The 18433-nt window shown below is 38.9% G+C and overlaps 2 protein-coding genes across 8 annotated transcripts in view; one reads left to right on the top strand and one right to left on the bottom strand.

Annotated features, from left to right (window-relative positions):
- ARL13B (ADP ribosylation factor like GTPase 13B) overlaps positions 1–11985 on the bottom strand; it is a 38568-nt gene extending 26583 nt beyond the window's left edge. For 6 of the 7 annotated variants that reach the window (XM_032677487.1, XM_032677496.1, XM_032677470.1 and 3 more), the window contains exons 1-4: positions 11699–11985; positions 7903–8044; positions 5486–5552; positions 2930–3179 (exon numbers count right to left, since the gene is read on the bottom strand). In XM_032677487.1, the coding sequence (XP_032533378.1) occupies positions 2930–3179; positions 5486–5552; positions 7903–8044; positions 11699–11970 (731 nt within the window). In that variant the 5' untranslated portion in view covers positions 11971–11985. Of the gene's footprint in view, positions 1–2929; positions 3180–5485; positions 5557–7902; positions 8045–11698 lie in introns of all 7 variants that reach the window. The other variant, XM_032677522.1, reaches the window with a different exon arrangement.
- Positions 11986–12209: 224 nt separating this feature from the next.
- PROS1 (protein S) overlaps positions 12210–18433 on the top strand; it is a 33586-nt gene continuing 27362 nt past the window's right edge. Inside the window, exons 1-4 of the mRNA XM_032677462.1 lie at positions 12210–12340; positions 16502–16659; positions 17438–17462; positions 17787–17873. Of these exons, the coding sequence (XP_032533353.1) occupies positions 12280–12340; positions 16502–16659; positions 17438–17462; positions 17787–17873 (331 nt within the window). The 5' untranslated portion in view covers positions 12210–12279. The remainder of the gene's footprint in view (positions 12341–16501; positions 16660–17437; positions 17463–17786; positions 17874–18433) is intronic.

Consider the following 18433-nt stretch of genomic DNA (forward strand, 5'->3'; position numbering starts at 1 on the left):
AATGACTCCACAGATATTATTTCATTAAACAACCTCCCTTAACTGCTGCATATATGGAAACTACCTTTATGTTCCAAGAGCAAAGTAGAAACCAGACAATAAACAATAGAGAGAAAAAAGTTGCTATGGTCAACCTATATATATATATGTATGTATTTATGTATATAAACTTATATAATACACACAGAAATACGCACCTAACATCAACACGACCCCATCTTCCTTTCCTGTTTTTACTTCTAGAAAAAACAAAGGTACATAACTTTCCTTCTCTCCTGGGCCCTTAAACAGAAAGGTATTGTGGTACTTCTTGAGGGATTATTTCAGTCATGATTGACAGGAGAGAAAAATCAAAATACAGCAAACACCACTGGTTTACACAGCATCTCCCATGCAGAGGTGTTCACATCCTTATCTGAGAGGGAAATGTGTTCCTGGGCCAGCTGCCTTCTTCATACAATAGAGATGTTTCTCTGAAGCAAACACAATCTTGTTAAACAAGAGCTGTGCTTTAAATTGTGGAGTAAAACTTGAGTTTCACGAATACGTAGGAAAACAATACAAAAGTGAACAATTCGAGTAGTTCTCAGATGTATATTTGGTTAGAAACAGGCAAAACAGAAACATATAAAACACACTGAAGAAGAACTGGGAAGTGAGAAAATCAGGACTTGTGGAAAGCTTTTTCTTAATACAGGGTGGTAATAACTGAAAATAAATAGCATTAATAAAGCTTACATTGAAATCATGGGAATTTGATATTGAGCATTCAAAATTATGAACAGCAGAAATTTTGCAGTGATCATTAAAGTAACTTTCCAGTGTTTTTGTTAGTTATATAATCATACAGAAGAGCAAACTAATTAAAGCAGAGCTCTGAGTGTTCTACTAAAAAAAATAAAATATTAATAGCTATAATCCCTTATCACCAAAATAACAGGCAGAAAGGAGCTTTCTACTCAAATAAAAACACCTGACCAGCAATTTCCCTGGTATAAAACCATCAGCCATAGCACACAGACTTGTATTTCCTCTTGCAACATAAAAAACCCCAGACAACCCAAACAAAAGCCCCAGCAGACAATTAACCCCAAACAAAACTAGTATTTGCCTAAATAATAGAAAGTCTGTGTGTTCCTTTCTGATAAAAGGAAGGACAAAAAAAAATATCCTAAGTGAAGAAAATTTAAACCTGTATACCTGTATAAGGCTTGAGGATGCTGAAAGAATTTACCAATGAATCTAAGGACTGTATGAACTACTTTCTACAACTTAGTGCCCCCATAAATAACAGACTAACTCCTTAAGCGCTTGAGTGTTGAACATGAGCAAAGCAAACATAAATTAGGTGATAACACTCAAGAGGAAGAAAACTGTTAACATTTTTAAAAAGTTTAACATTTCAAAGTAATTTGTATGAAGACTCAACAACAGCCAATACCTTCTGCACTTTAAGAATCTATTAGAAGGCAATAACATCAACAAATTTAGTTTAGTCTAAGTAACCTCAGTTAATAAATACACTTGGCCTTCTGATTAGCCGCTGATATGGATCATAACGCAGGATCAAGTCTCAGGGAAGTGAGCGGGGTCTCTGCAGGTACAGGCAGCCACCCACATAAACTCCAAATAAACTCCATTACAGGATTAGGGCACAGAGATTTCTACAAAAAACAAATCAAACAAACAAACAAATCCCCCCCCCCAACAACAACAACAACAAACCCCAAAAGAAATTACAACAACAACAAAACAAACAAAAAAACCCACAACCCCCCCCATCATAACCCAAAACCACCCTGAAGTTGTATTCAATTAGAAACAGTTGTCAACTGTCACAGCCGCATTTTCAGAACAGATTTGGGTTAAAGCCACTACATTAAGCTGCCTTTATTGCCTTCCCTTGCATTAGTAACATTCAGAGCAATGGAAGGTAAAGTCTAATCTATTTTCAACATATACACCATTAGCTTGCTGAACTACACTCCATCAAAACAATTAGCCACTTGCATCCTGGTGGTTACCACAGCGTCACCATTTCTTTAAAGTAAGATGCTTCTCCTCTTAATTTTACAGATTCCTTATGATAGCACAGAAATGTTGTGCAATTTAAGGCATCATGGAGGTCTTATGCCCACCATTGTCCTGACAAACCATTTTGAACTTTATTTCGTAACTTCAAAAGGTATTTGTTATCAAAGACCTTTGGTGGGCCTGAATTTAATGAAATATGTTATTTCCAATATTTTGAAAAACCTAATAAGCAGAAAAAAAGCACATGCCAAACACTATTAAAGGAAGCTTTCTTTAATAAGATTTTGCTGATCATGTATCAGCAGCACCACCATGTGTTAAGTGAACAAGACATTTATTGCTGGGAGATCACCAGTATTGTTGAGTATAATCAAGCATTTACAATTTAAGTAATTGATGCAGGCCTAAGTAATGATATTTTTACATCGTGTTGTCATGCCAGATTTGTAAAGCCTGTCATTTCAAGTAATATTACAATTTTAAAGTATTAAAAAATCCCATCTTATTGTTTTTCCACTGCTAAAGAAAGAGAAGACAAATAAATATCCCTGAGAAGGATTAAATAAGATATAAAGTCAGAGGCAGTGAATGGATTCAGGATATCACCAGCTACTGCGGAGGGAAAGAGGAATGGAAAGAGGGAGAGAAAGACGAGGCTTTGTTCCCCAGCATGATATGAGAGTAACATAAATAAACATAAATATCATAAAACTAATTGTAATATTGCTTAGTGCTAAAGTTACAGCAGTATTAGTGTACTTTAACTTAGTAGTATTAGTTATTAGTATTACTATATTACTTTAACTTATGTTCATACTATACATAAATGATTTCTCAGAAGGTTTAAATCTCCCAAATTTCAGATTATTAGGAGAACATTTATTACATTACTTACACCAATACGGGTTTTCCTGATATCTTAGGGCTGTTTAAAACTTCTATCATGGCTTGTTTTGTTTCTTCCATTCTTTCAACATCACTGGAATCCACCACAAATATCACCCCGTAGGACTCAGCATAGTAGTTCCTCCAGATATTCCGAATTCGTTTTCCACCTCCCAAATCAAAGATTGTCACTTCAAAGCGTCCCTGCTTAAGATCAATTTTGGAAAACCCAACTGTTGGAGCCACATCTTCAGGACACTCTGTCAGAGTTCAAAGAAGAAAGTTTATCTTTCAGTTTAAAGAGGATTTAATATCGTGATTCGTGTAGCAAAATTAATATTTTAAAAACATGGAGAGAAATCTCTGTTAAATGGCATCACATTGCCAAACACATTTTTATTTTTATATTAAGATTTTCCCCTTTTCTCAGGTAATTCTGAATTAACACATTAGTCTTTTAGCCAGTTGCATTACACTAATTTAGATAGGAGCATTAGATCAAGGGGGTGGAGAAAAGAAAGGAACCAAAAATGCAGTTTTTAATAATTTATTTATATTAAAATATATTTATTTATATAATAGATTTATTTTGCTATTTATAAATAATATAATTCATATATTTATATTGAATATTTAATATTTTAATATAGATAGTTCCATTGCAGCAGTCTTCAGTGTACGGCCATTTTTACTTCCCCGTCACCACCATCTAAACAGTTATCCAGCATTTGCATGGTATTAATTCAAGTTTGAGAAGGAAAACAAACAAAACATTATGACCTGGGAACCCTTGTGCTCTGCTAAATTTATTCTTTATCTTCCATGGTTGCCAAAACAACTTGAGAAGTTTAAACCAAGACCCAAGATGAAGTGAACGAAACCATGTTCCTTTGAGATGTAAACTACTTAACTCTCTTTATTCAAGAACAAGTTTCAGCCTTTGTTTGTTTATTGTTATTTTCTGTGTTTCTAGTTTGCCATGCAATATGCTAAAACTATTATAGTTTTATATTTGAAACTCTTGCTCACTGTCTGCCTTCCCTGAGGGCAAAGAAAGCTTGTACTTGCCTCACACCACTAAGCTCTCTCTGCAGGGCTGAGATAATTGGATATATTCAACTGTTTTATGTAGTTTGGTAGCCACAAGGCAGGAGAAACAGGTGTAAGATTCAGTTATTTTGGCAAATAAGTCTTTGGTGGCCATGCTGATTTACCCAGAGCGCTAAAAACTGAGATATGACAGCTGGGTTTTAGCAGAAACCAACTGCAGCTGCAGTCTCCTCCTACAGACTGGGTATCTGATGCACAGCCAAAAATACCGGTTCTAATCTCTGCAAGCCCTGCTAAGGGAAAAAAAAACCCCCATAATTGCATTATAAGGCAACTGTTTAAACACTGCAAAACAGTCACAGAAATCAGAACTATCTTTTCCTTGAGTTTAGAAATACCCATCTTTACCTTATCTTTTTTCCCCAGAAAAATAGGATTTTTAGAAATAACTGTCATGTTGAGCTAATAAAGGGATTAAAGTGGATTTTGATATAGAATGGAAGGCTAAATAACTAAACACTCATGTTTTCAGGGCAAAGATTCAGGAATATGAGAGAATATCCTTAATTTTATTCCTGCTTTCTTACATAACAAAAGTAAACAGAAAGTTGAGGTGGAGTCTCCAAGTCTACCAAAACACTACTAAATACATTCTTGTTATTGCACAAGATGAAAGTTATTTAGAACGACAATTCCAGAAGTACAGGGGAAAAATCCTACAGAGAATTTTTGTTTTCATAAGCACAAGTTTTATCTCAAATTACATCCTGCTTGCACTGTCATTGGATGGTTCAAAGCACCCTTCAAAATGAAGTTGGCTCTTACTGCTAATTTTCTAGGCAGTAATTTCAGTGCTCTTCTGATGATAAATGATGATAAAAAATATGTATTATTAGAACCATCCTTAATGTTATTATACACACATATGCAATTTCCCTCTTTTTAACCTTTTTGTCATTATATATAATTACAACACTGATTTTTACATAAAGTTTGCACGTTACTGGATGGTCACCTGAGAGCAACCTGAGCACAGGCACACAAGTAAAAAAGAAAAATATGAAGTCCATTGATTTCTCTAATGTACACCAACATGTGAAGCAGATCTTTAACCAGAATATTTTGTATCATGGCATTAATTCAAAGTAATTATTACATAGAATGTGGTCTACAACCTTCAGAGTTTTTGTCCTACACTTTCGCTTAAAGCAACTGATGGAGACTAGCAGCTTGTTTGTAGTTACAATGTTCCTTCAGCTATTTATTGAACTGCTGAAAAGACCTTATTCTTGTCAAAAATATCCTATGATGCTCATGAAATTTAAAAAGAACCCAGAACATATTTTGTTGCAATTTAGCATTTTTTGTTGCAATTTAGCATTTTGCGCAGTTAACAATATATAAGCATCAAGATACTCTGAACATTTGGTTTTTTTGGCTTTTCAGATTTAAATGATTGAAAATTAGGAATTATTCTCTCTCAGTACTCCATTTAGACAATAAATAACTTCCTTACCTCCTTGAATTCCTCGGACTGTAGCAGTTTTACCAGCATTATCAAGACCGACCATTATTAGCGTCACCTTCCTCCATAAGGATACAAATAAAAGAGAAAGATATTTAAAATCTTTTTCTCCCTCCAGCTAGACATCACTTATTTTATTATATTTTTTTAACACATGCATAGCAAATTTACCAGCAAGCAGTAGAAATAACAGGTTTCAAAATACCAAGGAGTAGCATTGTTACAATTGCGTATCTGGTGTTCAGTATGTCAAACCACCTGAACAGACAGAACAGCAGAACAAGGTATGAAATGAGAAGTCTATTATTGTGGTTCTAAGTTTCATATGAGACAACGATTTTGCTTTCAATTTGTATTTGCCTGCTGAAATTTAATTTCATGGTACTGTAAATTTTATTTGGTGTGGTCATGGTCCCTTTAACAATTCCTGGTAAAATGGTAATTTCATTTCCATTTTCCTGTATTTTTACCATCTCTCTGCCTCAAAGCTGTTCCTGTATTAGGAATTTATTTCTTTTTAAAAAGGAGTGCATCTGAACAACACTACACAGTACATAAAACTTGTATAGACAGCATCAGATGCTGTAAATATTTACCAGAAGAGGATTTTAAACAAAGCAATAGGAAAAGCATGACTGTGTACTCCTCAGTTTTTCCTTCTATTCATAAACACTCAGAGCAGTCAAATGAAATTTGTTCAATTTTATGCCCCTTTAAGTGAAGTAATACTAAAAACATTGTTATTTCCAGACTTAAAACTGTAATAGTATCAAACATGAAGTATAATGTATGGAAGTTCTTTCAGAAGAGCCAAAAAGCTCTGAGAAAAGAATCTAAAAATGAAGAGTAGGATCATAATACATTATACTTTAACAGGAATCTAAAATTAGAACTTTTATAAACTCACAATTGTCTCTAACACATTGGTAGTGTCAGAAAGCTACTCAATCCAACATAGTTCTTTGAACAGCAGCACCTTCTGTAAAATCTAAACTATGTAGCACTGAAGAAAAGAGCAAATCCTCCTACATGAGTGTGAAGTATAAATAAGTTTATTTATTTCCCATAGTTTGCACATAGTTTGAAACAAACTATGTACTATCTGTGCCTCTCTGCTACTTGGAGGAAAAAGCAAGATGTCAAAGTAATAGAAACAAAGAAAAACAGTAAAATTCCATAAATGAGAATGGATCACCAAGCTACCCAGGAAATGCAGTATTAAGATACTTAATACTGCATAAACTTAATAAACTAATAAAATTAGTTTTACACTGGGGCTACTCTTGACAACAAAGTGTTTTAACACATTATACTTGAAAATTTCTAAATGCAGAAACGAAAACAATAAGATAAAACCCAAACAAACACAGTAGTCCTTGTGGTTTTCTACCATGGAGTGACTCCATCAGTGGACAAGGGACAGGCTACAGATGACATTTATCTGGACTTCCGTAAAGTCTTTGATGTGATCCCCCACAACATCCTTCTCCCTAAACTGGAGAGACGGATTCCAAGGTGGATAAGGAATTGGTTAGACAGACACATCCAGAGGGGAATGGTGACAGCTCAGAGTCCCCATGGACATTAGTGACAAATGGTGCCCCTCAGGGGTCCATATTTGGACGAGTGTTATTTAATACCTTCATCAATGACAGAGATGAAGGGATCCCCGTTGGAGTGAGTCCAGAGGAGGGCCACCAAGTGGATTTGAGGGATGGAGCACCTCTACTACGAGGAAAGGCTGAGAGAATTGGGATTGTTCATCCTGCAGAAGAGTAGACTTTGGGGTGACCTAATTGCAGCCTTCCAGTACCTGAAGGTGCCACAAGAAAGCTAAGAGGGACTTTTTACAAGAGCTTGAAGTGACAGGACAAGGAGAAACAGCTTCAAACTGAAAAAGAGTAGGTTTAGATTAGGTATTAGGAAAGAAGTCTTTACTGTGAGGGTGGTGAGGCCCTGGCACAGGTTGCCCAGAGAAGCTGCGGATGCCCTGTCCCTGGAAGTGTTCAAGGCCAAGTTGATGGGGATTTGAGCAACCTGGGATAGTGGGAAGTGTCCCTGCCCATGAGGTTGGAACAAGATGATCTTTAAGATCCCTTCCAATCGAAGCCATTCTATGATTCTATAACAAACATTTTAGCACCACCCCATAATGCTCAACCTGAGGAAACAGGACATGAAAGACAGTATTTTGAATTTTATACTTTCCTGAAGTCAGAAACAAAGCACCCAAATTGGAGATGACTAACATTTCATTTTTAAGATCAGAAGATGTATTAATTATCTCCTGGAGAAAAAAACTGATGGATTTTTGTAACTGAATTAAAAAATACAAAGTAAATGAAGTAAAGTATAGGCGGGATACAGGAAGATCAGCACAGAAATGTAGAATAGCTTCCCATATTTACCTGACAGGTTCCTGCCACCGTTTTAACCAGTTGCAGCAATTGGCCATTAGACTGAACATCCCTCTTCACTATCCATCCAGAGCCATCCAGAAACAATGTGGACAGGCCAGAGCAACTCAAAAAAGACTTCGTCTTGTCACTGCTGCTAGCAAGGAAAAGAAGGGGAAAAAAAGGCATGGTTAGCCCCTATGTTTAACCAAGGCAAGGCATTTCCCTATCTGTTCATGTTCACTTAGCCCATGACAGTCCCATTATTTCTTTCTCTTTTCCATCCTCTCAAATTTCATCTGCCCCCATTTTACGTATCTGGGCAGCAACAACACAGTATTCACATAAAATAATAATGCAAGGCAACTGCACACAAGGAAACCTGCAAGTTAGAAGAGCAAGACATATCAAGCTACAAAATTCCAGTGCTTGCCTTGCTGACACATCCCACAGTTCTGCTGAGGGATGGAAAGTAAGGACCAATTTCAAGCATGAGTAAGGCTTATAAGAACATAACAGGATAAGGCATTAAAAGTAAACACAGAATGTCCCTACCTGCTAAGTGTATTCATTTAACTGTCAACTGCTTTTACACAAAAAGATCCCACAACAAGGAAACTGGGTTCTCTATTGCATATTTTGAGGAACTGGCAACTGTATCTAGTAATGGTCACTAAATTAAATAGAAGTATCAATTACTTCCATCATTTCACAATTCTACTTTCTACTCTTTAAGGAGAAAGAAACTGAGAACATTCCTTCTTTTCACGCTGCTCTATGAAACAAACAATGGAGAATAACTGTGTGATACGTGCTTGGCTATTTTGTTGTACACACATTTATATTTATTTATGTTTATATATATTTATTTATGAAACAGTAAAGCTTACACGAACCATGCAGTCAAGGGCACAGAGATGCAAAAGCTTTAAAACTCCCTCAGTTATCCAAGTTACAATAATCCTATGGCCAACAACAGTAGTTGTCCACGTAAAGGCCTTTTACTTTACTGTATATCAGAGTCCAGCACTTGTTAGGGGCTGGAAAAGGCTGTTTAGGTTGTTTCTCCCCTGGGAAAACGCAAAGCCATTTGTGGGATTATGTTTTCTCAAGTGCACTTGGTGGGTAACATGGAAGAGTGGGGAAATCCAGTGTGCATCTCAAGGAAATTTAAACTTGGGGGAAAATAACCCATGATTTGAGTTTTATGTTATAGGATGTGCACTGTCACCTCAGCTCATCTCAGCTCCCGTTTTGATCAGCAGATTAAGCTAAGAAAACAACTGGATTCACATCAGGGCAGCTGGGATGCAGACATATATTCCCTGCTGCCAACCTGCCTCCATGAGAAGATGAACTGAGAGTTGTGACACTCTGAATTACCACAGCAAGCCTCCTAAAGCTTGAGTCTCAAAATCCCTCTCATATTTTAAGTTATAACTAACCTCAAATCAAGGTAATTTCAAATGATGCAGAAAACTGAATAATTAGAGATTATAACAACTTTCCAAATCTGTCATCTTTCAAATCTAGACAAAAGTGAAAAAGAATTGAGGAACTATCCCTAATAGACCTATGTTGTTCTTAACAAACTGTGGTGGTTTAGATAATTTTATACAGGTAGGAACTGAGAGCTCTTCCTGATCCCACGAAGCTGCTGTATTCAAGGATGTCTTTGTGTGGATTTGCTGTCATTTAATATCAGAAATAGGTCAGATTTCTTTCAAAGCAGAGACAGATACTCTTTAAACATTTATATTCCATTGTACAAGAGAACCTGAGCTTCTCCACAGGAGAGTTGAGTGCATGAAGAACACAGAAGTTTTTAGAAAGTAGAGCAAGATGAATGCAATTATCACAAATAGTAAAACTGAGCTCTGAAGAATACAAAATCATAAAAAAAAAAAATGCAGTGGGGTATGGTGCCTCAACCCACAAGCAAGTAACAACAGAGCTAACTTTGAGAACATAGTTGCACAAATTTTCAGCTGGTTCTACTGAAAAGCAAAATGTAATAGCTCAATGAACAAAGTGTGCTATTGTCACTTTGTCAAATGACAAAAATGTGGCATTTTCAGTGCCTGAGCATCCTTACAGAACAATTCCCACCCCATATTATGCAGACCGTCCAGCTTTGCAAACTGTTCTCAGCACACATGGCCCAGAGCATTCAAATGGGATTCAGGAGACCAGGAAAACTTGTTAAAGACTGAAGAGCAGAGGATTACTATGTCATAGCACAGGAATCTCTGTTTAAATATGGAATCATAAAGGCAGGTGGGCAGGAAGTCACAAATAAGATAAAAATTTTCACAAACATGCCACTACAAAGGGCATTCAACACTGCTGAAAAAATCACGGTAGGGAGGCAAATCACATTGTGTTATGGGAGCTTGGAGAGACTCGATCCCTGAAATATGTATGGCACATGACAGGTATTTTATATGTTGCATTAACAACATCCAAAACCTGTTCCAGACATTACATCTGTCAGTTGAAACTCTTTGTGCCTGTTAAGGTCAAACAAAACCAAGGTCAGAAATACTTCACAGTTAAGCCAGTACACCATTTACGTAGCAGGTCAGCACAAGTGCCAAGGACTAAGAATGTCAAAGATCCCACTTTTAAGTACAAAAAAAGGTGTAGCATAAAGAAAACCAAGACAGATAAGTGCACTAACACTCTAGATTAAGATCAAGAGGTACTCAAGAGCCCTGATGTTCATGATCCAAAGCAATGGGTAGCAACAAGTCCAGCATCCAAAGTCATCTAATGAATATGTTTATCTACTTTCATATCAAAGTGCAAAACCAGCACCTTTTACACATTTTACTGTAAGAATCTACATTAAATGTTGTGCCTTCAGTAGAGGCTTTTATAGTAGAGAATTTCTCTCAGTTACAGCAGGGTTTCACATCCTTTGAAATGCAATCAAACAAACCATTTAAACCTGACCCTCCTCACGAAACTTAATTATTTAATTTCCTACTGTAATGTTCCTCATCTGATGTGTTTGAATTTTATTTTATATTTATATAGACTTACACAGAATTTTAGTTCTGTGTCGTTTTCAAACAGTGGTTTTCACATATCCATTAAGAAAATCTTTGCACCTCAATTACCAAGGTCTTAGGAAAAGTTCTGAAATATTCCGAAGTAAGGTACATATTTCTCAGATTAAGGCGATGGTGGGTTATCATTTTACAGAAAACTGAAAACCTTTTCCTTCTAGTGGCACAAAATTCCACTTCTCAGTTCTGCCAGGTCAAAAGATATCGGTCCTTAAAGCTGTCACTGGTTCCAAACAGAATAACGATGGGCCTCTAGCCAGAGCACGATGAGAACTTCCAAAAAGTTATTCCTCAAGCAAAACTTAAATTTTGCAAGCGGCCGTTTCTGAGCATTTTAAGAATGATTTTAGAATCAAACCCCGAGAACCGCGACGTCTTGAAAAGACTTGAAGCATAGGAGTATCTGCAAGAAAACAGCTATGAGACCGCCAGCTTTCCTGGAAAAGAAATGTCACTACAAGAAAACAACTTTAGGACCTCCAGCTTTCCAGGAAAAGCAAAGTTACTACAAGATTCACTGCACTTCCCAGCCACGCTCCTCCCCTTCAAAAAAAAGAAGCAACTCCAAAATCCAGACATCCATGCACGGTCCCTTCACTCGACTGTCCCACCGCGGAACGCGTTTTTTTTGTTTTATATGGAAAAACCCCCCACTTTCTAAGGGCGAACACCTCCCCGGTTGCCGAACCCCCACATGGCTGCGCCCCCCCCCCCCGTCCCCGTCCCCGGGCGCTCACCGGTGGCTCTGGCGGAGGCGTCCACGGCGGCGGGACGTCGCGGTATCCCCCAGGCTGCGGGGGGAGAACCAGCCAGGGGCGGCGGCCCCTCTCCGGCCCCGCCACGCTCGAGGCGGCTCCGGCACCGTGTAAGGCGCCCCCGGCCCGTCACCCCGGGATACGGCGGACGGCGGCCGCAGAAGGACAAACTTAATGGCGGGCAAAAGGGTTACCCGACGCCCGGCCAATAAGACCGGGCGGCTCTGCCCTATCAGCCAATCAACTGCGAGCATGACCCAATCACCACCGCTCCCTCCGCCTCGCTCCCCCGGCCCGTGCGAAAGTAAACACGGCGACCCTATAATAACACGGGTCTATAGAGCTGCTGTGCTTGTTTCGGTCCATTCTGCTGGGATGCCTGCGCAGCTCCATGTGCCCGGCCCACTGTGTCCGGTCAGGCTGCTGCCCCGGCGCCCTGCTGACGCTCCCCGCCGGGCAGCGCTGCCCGGCCTCCCCCTCCCGCCCTGCCGTCCCTCCCTCCCGCCCCCGGAGCCTCGCCCGGCTCCGCCGAGTAGCGCAGTCCCGGCCGCCCCCCGGCAGCGATGGGGCTGCGGTGGCTCCCGCTGCTGGCGGTGGCCATCGCGATGGCCCAGGCGGCGACCTGTGAGTGGGGAGAGGGAGAGGAGCGGGGGGCACGCGGGGGGACGGGCCGGGGTCGCGGGGACGGGGCCGCCCGGAGAGTGTGTGGAGCTCATCGGTCCCAAGGGATTCGGCAGCTTTCTGGGACAACCGAGTTGTGACTCGGCGCCGTGAGCGGCTCTGGAGCTGTTTATGGCCAAGGGGAAAGAGTCCCTTCACGGGGTTCCCTCTCATGAACAACCCTTGGGGATAGATCGAGGTCTCCAGGAGACACCGCGTTATTGTGCGGTCCCTGACTTTTGGTAAGTTCAGACCTAGGTAAGGGCTGCTTGGTCTCACAGATTAAAAACCAATAATAATAATAATAGAGTCTTTTCGAAACAGTCTTTGAGCCTTTTAGTAGTAAACGAAGACTGCATCTGGAACAAGCTCAAAGTAAGCCTCTTTCTGACCCATTTTACTAATGATTAAACCGGCAGAAGAGAAACCCAGTGTTTACAATTCAGGCTTTCTGTTTGAATGCTGGGGTTTCTGACTCGAGAAGGGAACAGTATCGAAAGATGAAAGTTAATTTTTTAACTTTTTTTTTTAACGGGTTCTGAAAATAAATTTTCTAATGAGTGTTTCATAATGTTCTTTTCTCTTGTTTTCATCACATTTTCGGTTCCATGTATCTTCTCCATTGCATACCTTGTCACTTTCTCTTTTCTCAATAGCAGTGTCTTGCTAATGCAAATTTTCTGTGGTCCATATAGTCCTGTCCCTCTCTCTGAACAATGGCAGAGATTTCTGGAATGGCAGGGAGGCAGGAAGAGAAAACAGCTTAATGATGCAGCTTGTACCGTTCAATAATCATAAATGAAAGTTGCCTCTCTGCTGGTCTTAGTGCAGTTGTTTGGTCAAACACCCAATGAGGGACACATTTTGGAGAAGGAACATAAATATTAGCGGCTGACATTTTTTTTTGTTGGCTGCATAAAGCTTATGTCACCGATAAGCATTTTGGGAGACTCTAGTCCCTGGAATTTTGAAGCTGTTTGCAATACAACAGCATCACATGTCCTTTTTATTCAGTTTATGGGGGCTCCGAGTTTCTGGAAGAGAGCGGGACTGGGCTACAGCTGCTTTCCATGACTGGGGGATTAGGTAAGGAGCTCTAAGTTAGGTTTAAGTGGCCCACTTAAGGCAGGTTTGTGGTTGCATCTGCAGAACAAAACAGCTGTAAGAAACTACTGAATCTCTTCCTCTCCCACAATTTTTCTTTTTTTAGTAGCATTACTTCTAAGCAGGTGCTTGATAAGTCATCATTACCCAGTGTCTGTACAACACCTATGGAAATTGTAAGGCATGATGCTTCAGTGGAACACACCAAGTGCATTAAGGGTTAACTGTTGGTTTGGCACGGTCAGAAGTAGGCTGGAGTTTCCTGTAATCAAACTGGCAGCAGTAGCAGTCAGGATTGTTTTTTAATAAAGGTCCTATCATAATCTTTGTAATTAAAACACGGATTATTAAATACACTACAAATTCTGTGTATGGGAGTTGAAATATTTGCACCCCATGGAATTTGCTTTGAGTTACATGTTTTATTTAAACTCAATGCCATAGGAAATCATCTTAGGAGAAGGATAAACAGCTGTGATGTAGCGAAAAAGACCTGTTTCCATTACCCCACTGTGTACTGAAGACATGAGGTAGAAAGTGTTATATCTGTTTGCATGCACTTGAAGTTTTCTTGTGTTTTATTTACTGTAAAACTGTATGAAAATGAGAATGATGCAGCTAAAAGTCAAAACAAGATTGTTTAAAGTCAGCTGTGAATTAGGCCTCATCCACACCACAGAGCCTCTGCCCCAAAGCTATGTCAGTGTGTTTGTAGAAACCTTCAATGCAAATAAAATCAGCAGATGTGGCACACAATTTTACTTTTTTTGTTGTCACTCCTTTTGCCTCAGAATAGATGGTTCTTCTGCATCCTTCTTATTAACTTGCTTTTATGTAGTGACAAAGCATTTACTCAAAGTAATTAAAATGACACTGCTAGCAACAGTTGATGGTAAATAAGTTATCAGAGTGTTTTCCTGGGAGTGCTTTCCAGTGCAGTTAGGGTTCAGAAAAGGTCTTAGGAGGCCTTTCTTGTCCTGTCATCTCTCTGTGCATTTTGCCAATCTCCCAGGAGACAGCATATTAATGGTGGGCTTTTGGATTGAGAGAAAAGGTCTAAGACATCCACAGTTGCAGAGTTTCCAGTTCATTGCTCCTCCTCTCTGCTCAATGAAGAACAATCAGAAAATCCAAATCCACCTCTTGAAATACGTTGTTAACAGCCTTTCTTGAGACACGCTTCTGGTATACCTTAAGGATTGTGAAAGTGGAAGACAGCAGCAGAGAAAAGCAGGCTTGAAGCATTTCTTTTGTGACAAGAATTTTGCGGAAAGTGGAGGCCCAGAAAATAAGATGAGATTGTTGTTTCTCCAAGCAGTTTCCTTGAGGATCAGTTTCACCTTGCAGGGTTCCTTCTTTTCTCCAGTAAAAGCACCACGTGGATTAGCATGTCTGTAAGAAAAAATGAATCGTCAAATACCAGACTGATACACTTATGAGCAGGGAAGGACACAAGCTGACCTCTCCTCCTTGCATTCCTAAGCAGCTTGTGGTTGCTCTTTGAGATAAAGGTGTGCTTTAAAACTTTGGAGGTGTGCTGTAGTACATCCACCTTATGCTAAAGAAATTTTATCTATTGCCTTTCTAGAAAGATTAATCTTGTCAGAGTGAAAGCAAATAGATCAGTTTGGAGGTACAAGCTCACCCCACATAAAATACATTCGGGATGCTGTAACAGAAAGGTTTCTTCAGGTCATTATCCAGTGTTGCAGAGTGCTTCAGCTGTGTTCCTTAGAACTTGCTAGAGACCATAAGATGTTTAGGATGGATGGTATGGTTTTATTAAATATGTCATCTAAAAGCCATTCTCGATTCAGGTTCTGGGCCTCATTAGCTACTCTAAGTTTTCTCTTTCCTGTCAGTGCACAGAAATTGGGAGGCTGTTCCCTGACACTTGGCTGCTCATGTGTCTCAAAAAGGTCCTCTGGGTTTGAGGTGTTATCTGCTCATGATGAGACTGAATTGACTGTGTCTGCTTGAATTGGTCTTGTCTGCAGACCTGTGATGAACACCAAGTCTGATCTGTGCTGCAGATGTCAGGACCCTCACATGGTTGTGCTCCTCTGAAAGGTTAAGTTGTGCAAAGGCTGGTAAAAGAAGGGCAGGTGTAGAAGTGTAGGTACTCTCCAGTTAACATGTGTCATCCATGCTCTTTAACCCTGTCAGCTGGACTTTTTCCAATTATGCTCATCCATTTTTTCCTTTATCACAAGGTGTGTCCAAAAGTTAAACATGAGGCAGTCTGATTTAGTTGCTCTTCCTGTTGCTTTGTCTCTAAAAAGAACACCGAAGCAAAAATGTCTTTCATTTTTAGTATCATTTCTCAACTCACCTATTTGTTCACCATTTGTGTAAAAGTCAATAAAATGACAATAACAATATATGTGAAAATTAAGTAACAACACATAACATGATGGATCTGAAATATAAAAGTTAGCTAGGATTCTATTTTATCTTGGTAAACTGTGAATGTATTCATAGATTATCTGAGATTTCTCACCTTTTACTTTGTCTTGTTCTGTACAGTTCTGAAAAATAAAATTACATTTATGTTAATTACATCTAACAAGTAGCGTGATTTTATAAGACATATTTTTGGTCTCACATGACTTAAATAGCACCAGAATATTTACTCCTAGATCACTGAGACAGGTAATACAAGAGGCTTTGCAGCTTTTTTCCGCTTGCTGGTTACATATCTCATTTTGTAATACTCATAACTTAAAAAAAAAAAAATCTTGTCCTGAATATGAGAGTTAAATTATGCTTTGGACATAGCATTGCACAAACATTTTGGTGACTCAGGATTTCTTTTTTTGGTCAGAAACAGCTCCCCCAGATACAGAAAACAGACTTCTAGGATTTCTTGACTGCAGTTTTCAAAATGACAGTGAACTCAGCTCTTGACTAAGCATTTAATTCAGAATTTTGTGTTAGGTTCTCATATTTATTCACTGTTTATAACTTTTTTCAGCTGTTAAAAAGGTAGATAAGTAATGAGAGAGCTTTGTTTCTCCAAAGTTTTACCCCAGCAGTATGCCTCCCAGTTCCTGCTCAGGAAACGTCGAGCCAATTCTTTTATGGAAGAAAGTAAGAAAGGAAATCTAGAAAGAGAATGCATTGAAGAATTATGCAATAAGGAAGAAGCCAGGGAAGTCTTTGAAAATAATCCTGAAACTGTAAGTATTTTATGAATATCTGTGACATAGATAGTTCTTTGCAGAGGGAAAGCCAGAAGTACATAGAATTCACTCTTCAAAACTATAAGAATCTTAATGAAAGGGTTAGATTTAATTACTGCAAGATTTTTTTCAAAGTGAGGAGGACTTGATTCCTCAGTTCAGTACCACTGCACGTTGTTTGGTAGCAGGTATATTTTGTTTACCTTTTTACTATAAAAGGTTTATTATATTTTGCAAACTGTGTCAGTTCCAAGTTCTGTCTTTGATAACATTGGATATATTTGGCTATACTAGTTGTTAAGTTTAAATAGTTTCAGTAGTCAATGGTCAATTGCTTTTAGTAACACTTTTCATTTTATTTGGAATGAAGTTGCTGTGAGAAGTTAAATGTATTCCGGGGGGGTTGTTTGTTTTAGGTTGAAAACGGGAAATAAAGGAGCCTAGCTCTACATCCAATAACAGCATCAGACCAGATCCTCCCATTTAAAGAGAATTTTCAAAGTAATTTTGACGCCCAGTTCATTTTCATTGCCTTCATTTTGCAAGTTCCCAATTCAGTGCAGTATCTTAATCTCTCCACTGAATCTTGTGTGTATTAAATAATCTACTTGTTTAGGCTAAACAACAATGGTATAGAAAGCTTGGCCTATATTCTGTGAGTCAAAGTAACTTTTAAATTAGTTTGTAGTCCTAATACCAATATATTTTAGAATGTAATCAGTGATATATTTTACTCTAATTTTATCTACCTGAAATTTTTCCTTTCTTTCCGCAGGAGTATTTTTATCCCAAATATTTAGGTAAGTACAAAAAAAACCCCAAACAACTCTAGTATATAATTCCCTGATCCTCTCATTTGGATAATACTGGTTTAATTATTCTGCCCAGAGCACTTGAATGATTTCCATGTTGATTATAATGCACAGAATCTCCCTGAGTGCTTAGATCCTTAGTGCAGAAGCACTCAGGAGGTTGCTCTGTGATCAGCCGTCCTTAACATGCCCTGACAAGTTTCCTAATTCAAGCTTTGGGAACAGACTCTTTGAAGATGAATGAGCTTGTTGTGATTTCAGTCTAAATGGGTGCTAGTATCATCAGCAGATCGTGTGGGTTTGCATTTGCAGGCTGCCTTGCCTCCCATCGAGCTGGGGTTTTCAGGGTTGCTGCAGTTACTCCTGATTCTCCAGCTGACCTGAGGGCCTGCGTCAAGGGTGAGTGCTGCTGTTAAATGCTTTGCCTAATGCACTCACATCTAAGAACACATGCATGGCTACAAAGCAGTTCCTATAGGCAGAAAAAGAGACAAATAACCATTTAACTCAACAATCTAAAGCAGAAATGGACAAAAAATGTTAGGTGAGACAGAGCATTTTCAGAGAAAGCAGTTTAAGCTTTATGAAGCACCCTGGAAAAGAACTCTGACTAAGTGCAAAATGGAAGGCAGAATTCTCCTGGAAACAGAAGTGTCCTACAGCAACCCACCAACATTCCCCAGTTCCTCTGTACTCTACTATGTCTTTAACTCTTTGCATCTAGCAAGTCATGTTCTGTTAGTTAAGGTAACTGGTTAATTCTTCATTGTACCACTCTTTGGCCCATAGCTGCACTGTGACCATTCATGAAGTGGGTAACATCAGCTGAAAAATTCAAATCTTACATGGAACACAGTCGTTGACTCCCCAAAAAAGGACACAAAGCATGAAACTTGTGATGTTTCTCAAATATTTTATTTTTATGCCTTTATCCATTCGTAAATCCAGTGTGAGTTGTG

This window comes from Chiroxiphia lanceolata, chromosome 2 (genome assembly GCF_009829145.1).
Source record: "Chiroxiphia lanceolata isolate bChiLan1 chromosome 2, bChiLan1.pri, whole genome shotgun sequence".
NCBI lineage: Eukaryota > Metazoa > Chordata > Aves > Passeriformes > Pipridae > Chiroxiphia > Chiroxiphia lanceolata.